This window comes from Otolemur garnettii, unplaced genomic scaffold, assembly GCF_000181295.1.
Source record: "Otolemur garnettii isolate 467f Iridium unplaced genomic scaffold, OtoGar3 scaffold00018, whole genome shotgun sequence".
NCBI classification, from domain to species: Eukaryota; Metazoa; Chordata; class Mammalia; order Primates; family Galagidae; genus Otolemur; species Otolemur garnettii.
This window is the reverse complement of record NW_003852413.1, coordinates 23,563,163-23,569,063: the sequence shown is the minus strand read 5'-3', so window position 1 is coordinate 23,569,063 and position 5,901 is coordinate 23,563,163. Positions and strand designations below refer to the sequence as shown.

General features: G+C 55.4%; 1 protein-coding gene across 1 annotated transcript in view; it reads left to right on the top strand.

Moving 5' to 3' along the window:
• Positions 1-2,877: 2,877 nt before the first annotated feature.
• Positions 2,878-5,901, top strand: part of IGFBP4 (insulin like growth factor binding protein 4) — a 12,281-nt gene continuing 9,257 nt past the window's right edge. The window contains exon 1 of the mRNA XM_003786392.3: positions 2,878-3,525. Coding sequence (XP_003786440.1) covers positions 3,177-3,525 — 349 coding nt within the window. The 5' untranslated portion in view covers positions 2,878-3,176. The remainder of the gene's footprint in view (positions 3,526-5,901) is intronic.

The window sequence follows — 5,901 nt, the reverse complement described above, 5'->3', positions numbered from 1 at the left end:
AATGCCTGGCTATTTTAAGAGATAAAGTCTTGCTCTGGCTCAGGCTGGTTTCGAACCTGTGAGCTCAGGAAATCTACCTGCCTTGGCCTCCCAAGTGCTGGGATTACTCTGGTGTGAGCCACCATGCCTAGCCTCATTATCTAATTTTTTTCTTCTGACCATTCTGTGGGGTTAAGCCCAATTATTTCAAATATATATGTATTTTTTAAACAGAGGCTGAAAATGATCCTTCAAGATGTTGAATGGCATTCCAAGATAACATAGCTTTTAAGTGGCTGTGCTATAACTTCAGCTCAGGTCCTAATTCTAAATCCCGTATCCTTTGTATATATCCTCTCCCAGATACTTATAGTCTGAGGGGGAACACTAAACCCAGTCTTCCGAAAGCCTCGAGTTTGCAGGGGAAACAGATCCTGCCACCAGGGGATCTCTAGCCATATGGAAAAGTTATAGTTCCAAGCAGAGGAGTAGTAGGAGGGAGCAAATACTTGGTGCCTACTATGTGGTAGGCACTTTCCATAGTTACCTCCCTGTCTCTCTCTCTGTCTCTCTCACCACAAAGTCTCATGTTCAGGTTCCTTAGTGAGTCTAGTGACAAAGCTGGGACTAGAGTCCATGTCAGCTTGATGCTTAACACCTGTTTTTTCCTCTGGCATGAATGACTCTTGGCACAAAGGTCACCTCTTTAATGAAGATTTTTCATGCCCTGGATGTATAATTGACTTCTTGCGCCTCTGGGTCTCCTTAGTGCCCCATATAGACATTTCTCAGGTTACTTGTACACTTCTTAGACTTACTTATTCATATACCATCTCCCTCGCTAGGCGGTGAGTTTTTTGAGGTCAGAGAGTGATCTTGGCATCTGCATATCCCTGGTATGTAGCATAACGCCTGTGCATAATAGGTGTTCAGTAAATGTGTATTTCATGGATGGTGGGAAATGCTTGGAAGGCCCCCTCCTTCCTGAGCCCACTTTCCTGCCTCCTTGGAATTATCCCAGAGAGTGATGAGGGGTGGGGAGGACGCAAGAAGATGGATTGGGAGGCTGAGGTTGAGGTGGGGGCATCTGTCTCCCCTGCCAACTTCTCCAGATTCTCCACACTTACCTGCATTCATGTGTTATCCCAGGGCTTTGTCCATCTCTGGGCCTTGTCCAGCCTCTCGTACACTTCTGCCTCTGTGTCCCAGCACCTTTTCCCCTCCTCGGTTTGCTGCCTAGGGCACAAGTCTGGCATTGGGGTCAGAATTATCCTTCCTGGTTCCATCTTATTCTCATAAGAGCTTTAAGAGGCAGGATGAGTGGAGATGATCTATCTCCATTTTCCAGTTAGGGACAGTCAAGCTCCAAGTTCACAAAGGTTAATGGCAGCACTGGGTCCAGGGATGATGGAGGGGGAAAAGGCTGGGAGCAGTTTTCTGAGTCAAGCACAGGGTGGGCTTCCCCCAGGGTCTTGACGAACCTGGCTCTGTTTTCCCTTCTCCAAGGCAGATGGGGGCAGAAGGGTTCCCATTTTTCCTATGAGATGGGTTGAGAGGACCTCAGATTCTTGTCCTTGGCTGACCATTACCCTCCAGTCCTCCTGCAGTCTTGGTGGCTGCCAGTAGGTGCCGTCAGTTTGCAACTTTTCTATCTGTCCTACAGGTCCGGCTTCCTCTAATCACTCCAGCAGCCCCAGTCTGCAGTCGGCACTTGCAGAAAGTAGGAGGTGGACCAACCTCTGTGATGCTTAAAGACTCCTTTCCTGGGAGAAGAGGCAGAAAGGGGACTAACCAAGCGCACTTCAGTTTGGCTGTCCTGCAGCTTTCTAGAGAGAGGAGAGAGAAAATCAGTTGGTCACTGACTGCAACTATGCCTGTGCAGGCGCCCTACTCTGAAACCAGCTTCAATATAGCAGTAGCCTTTGTAGGGGAGGATGGGTGAGTATTAGGAGGACCTGAGAAAGAACCTAGGAGATGGGGTTTTGCTCCCAAAGCTACTACTCTAGGGCTTCTCTCAATTCCAGCAAGGATTTGAGCAAGGGCTGGGGAATGCCAGAACCAATAGGATCAACACTATCGCAAATAGCAACATGGGGAGAATTAGAAAAAGCACCCCTTCTTCAAAATCCTCGGCTGCCACCTGCTGGGAAACTGTCACAGCAGCCATATACAAATTTACAATGACTACATGGCATGGTGCCCCCTGGAGTTGTTCAACCCACATCGTGCACATTGAACGCGGCAATTGCCCAGGCCAGTGGTGGGTCTGGATAGCAGAAGCAGACGACCAAGAAGGAGGATGAGGCTCAGCACCTCCCGGGGAAGGCAGGCTCCTGCATGAGCCCTGGGCACATTGCAAGGGAAAGGGAGGTTGCCAGCAGGCTTGTTAACGTCTTAGGGCCACCAGGCCTTTCAGTGCTCCTCGTTGAGCGCCTGTACCCCTTGCCTCACCTCACAGTTTGGTGTCCAGCGGTTGAGACTAGGCGTACTGGGGTGAAGTGGAAAGGGCTCTGACTAGGGAGACTGAATCCGTGGAGCCGGGAGTGTGGGCTAGGAAGACGGGTTCTCAGGGGGGACCAAGGGCCGCCGCGGAGGGCCTGTGGAAGAACCCTGAGAGGTCGGGGGAGGGGCCAAGCAGCAGCCCCTTCGCTTCCCCTCTCCCCTTCTCCTCTCCCGGGCTCGGGTTCAGAGGCGCTTTGGGCCCCTGCCACCGCTTCCAAACGGCGCCGCTTCCTTTTTCGGCAGAAAAGGACTTTCAGATGTAGCGGCGGCGGCAGCTCAGGACAGAGCCCCCTCCCCCTACCGGCCGCCTCTCCCTCTCCCCTTCGGCGCCCCGGCTCCCCCACCTCTGGGAAGGCGCTGGGGGTGTGGCCAGGGGCCGGTATAAAGTCCGGGGGAGCCGGTCCTGGGCAGCCGCTCAGCCCCCCACCCCCCCGCCGCCCTCCGCCTGCCTGGGCCGTGCCGAGGATGCGGCGCAGCGCCTCGGCGGCCAGGCTCGCTTCCCTCCAGCCCGCTTGCTAACTTCCCCGGTTCCGTCCCTGTCCGCCAGCTGGGCCGCTAGTCTCCCAGCGCCCTCCGGGTCGGGTCCTCTAGGCGCGGCGGGCGCTGCCGCCCTGTGCCCTCTGTTGCCCGCGAGCGCGCCAGAGCTGCCCGCTCGCGCTCCCGGTCCCGCGCTCGCGCCCCATCCTCGCGCGGTCATGCTGCCCCTCTGCCTCGTGGCCGCTCTGTTGCTGGCCGCCGGGCCCCGGCCGAGCCTGGGCGACGAAGCCATCCACTGCCCGCCCTGCTCCGAGGAGAAGCTGGCGCGCTGCCGCCCCCCCGTGGGCTGCGAGGAGCTGGTGCGGGAGCCGGGCTGCGGCTGTTGCGCCACTTGCGCCCTGGGCTTGGGGATGCCCTGCGGGGTGTATACCCCACGTTGCGGCTCGGGCCTGCGCTGCTACCCGCCCCGGGGGGTGGAGAAGCCCCTGCACACGCTCATGCACGGGCAAGGCGTGTGCATGGAACTGGCGGAGATCGAGGCCATCCAGGACAGCCTGCAGCCTTCTGGTAAGGTAACCCGGGCTGCCCATGCCCTCTCAAGTGCGCTTCCCAACCAGCGGCTTCTTCCCCTTTGCGGCTGCCCTGAAGAGCCCTTGAAAATCCCCTGTGAGTTGAGGAGAAGGCAGGGCCGGGCTGGAAGGGATTCAGTCAAGGAAACTGCTACTGAGTCCTTAGCCTGTTGCCACTGTCATGGGGGATCTCTTTACCATCCTTCCACCTCAGACCTCCCAGGGCTGCTTATTTGAGAAGGGGTTCTGGCTGCTGGTACGAGAGTGGCAAATTAAGTGACCTGGTCCAGTTCAATGGGCTGTCTAGGGCTAGAACACTGGAGGATGGGGGCGGGGGTCGTGTTTTGGGGGCAGCTTTCTGTTCGCCATCCAGGACCTGCCCTCACCATGGCCACAGGTGAAACCCCAGGGATCTGAGAGGCCATCGACCAGTGGCGGAGTGGAGCATACGCATTGGGGAGACTGGTGGTGAGAGGTGTCAGCGCTCCCTTCCTAAATCCCTGAGCTAGCTCACCTTGCTGTTTGAGAGGAAGTAGGAAGACAGGGGTCTCTCTGCCAGGCCTGGGCACCTCTGGCTGGCCTGGTATACAGGCGCCCCGCTCCTTTCTCCTGGCAGGTGCCATTTGAATTGGCAGAAGTCTTGGCTCCCAGCCCAGAGCTGCAGAAACCTCATGATTGTGGGATAAGGAATAGAGAAAATGAGGGGGACAGACACAGAGAAAGATTCTTAGAAGTCCTTTGCCCTATCCTTGCTCTTATCCGTTCTCTTTTCCCATTTGTGTTTCCCCTTAGACTCGTTTTCAGCTTTTTCCTTCTTTCTCTTGTTCTTTTGTTCTTTCTTGCTTTGTCTCTCAACCTCTCCTTTCACTAACAGTGTTCTTGACTTCTTTTCCTCAGTGTCTTCTGCCCACGATCAGTTTTTTTTCCTCTCCCTTATTCCGTTTCTCTGTTTCTGCCACCCTGCCTCTTTCACTTTCCTCTCGCTCTCTTTCTGTTGCTCTTTCTCTGCATCTCTGTCACTGTTTATTTCTGTCTCGCTCTGGTCACTTTTGGAATCTCTGTCTCCGTCTTTTTGTGTCTCTGCCTCTATTTCTTGTTCCCTCTCTCACTCTGTTTTGCTCTCTCTGTGCCCCTGTGTGTGTCTGTCTTTTCCTGGTGCTTGAAGCTTCCATTGTTGCAGTCCGGATGCTGGGACTCCAGCCCCAAGCTTCCTGCCCTGAGTCCCAGACCCTGTACTTCCTCAATCCTCTGCAGCTTGTCAGTGGAGGAGAGCAGGATGCAGGGAAAACAGGAAGGAGGTGGACCCCAGGGGTCTGGGCCTCAGGCCTCACTGCCCTTCCTGCCCCTGCACAGGGAGAGATGGGTCAGCAGAAAACATTCTAGGAGAAATGCCAGCCTGGCACCCAGCACGTCTGGGGAGGGGGGGTTTTGGGAGACTAAGTGGCTGATCTTGGGGCAGAAGTGCCAGTGGCTGTGGGAGAGGAGAGGTACTGAGTGGGCCACTTTCCCTCTGACTCTTCATCCTCCACTGGCCAGAGGGTATCTGGCACCACCTCAGGATGACTGGTAGCCTCCTGCTCTTTCACCAACTTGAACACAAGACAGAAGAGCCCTCAGGGAATCTTTTCCTCTGTTTCCATCCTGTAGTGGGGGAAAATCTGATCCCTTAGGGGTTTGGGGAGGGCATAGCATGAACACAGTACATAATTGTCCTGTGGATGTAATGCAAACTGGCCTTAAAAGGCGTCTAGGAATTTGTCGGCTTAGATCCCCTTTGGGTGACAAAGCCCAGGTCTCTGATGCCTCTCCTCCTTCCTCCTTGCATTCTCTTCCACCCCTGCAGTGGATGCAGATATATGGAGAGGGAGAAGGGGGAGCCTGGAGGATGCCGGGAAAACTAGGCAACCTGTGCTCATGTCTTCTCACTTCCCAGTCATCACAGAAGATCTCCCCTCTGTGGCTCAGGTCACACTGCACTGTGTGAAAGGCACCCCTAGAGTTGTGTGGCAGCCCCGCAGGTCTGTGGTGAGATAAGATGACCAAGGCTCAGTGCCTTAGCCTTACACCATGGGCAGGCCCTGTCCCTCCTATGTCTCAGGGCTTGGGCCTTCTGGCCTGGGAATAACTCGGTATTGGGTGTCAGATTCTTCTTTCTCCCTTTCCTTTTGGGGCTGAGCTTCAGCAGGTGGTTGGGGGAGGCTGGTCTCTTGGCACCTGACCTCTCTTGGCCGGCTATGGACCAACTCCTTCTATTTGCCAGGGGATGGTCTCCCCCTTCCATCTCTAGTGACCCTGTCCTCTTGTCTCAGCTTTCCAGGACAGATGGCCAGGTTGTGGATTAACACCACTGAGGCCACCAGAGGTGGGGGTGGAG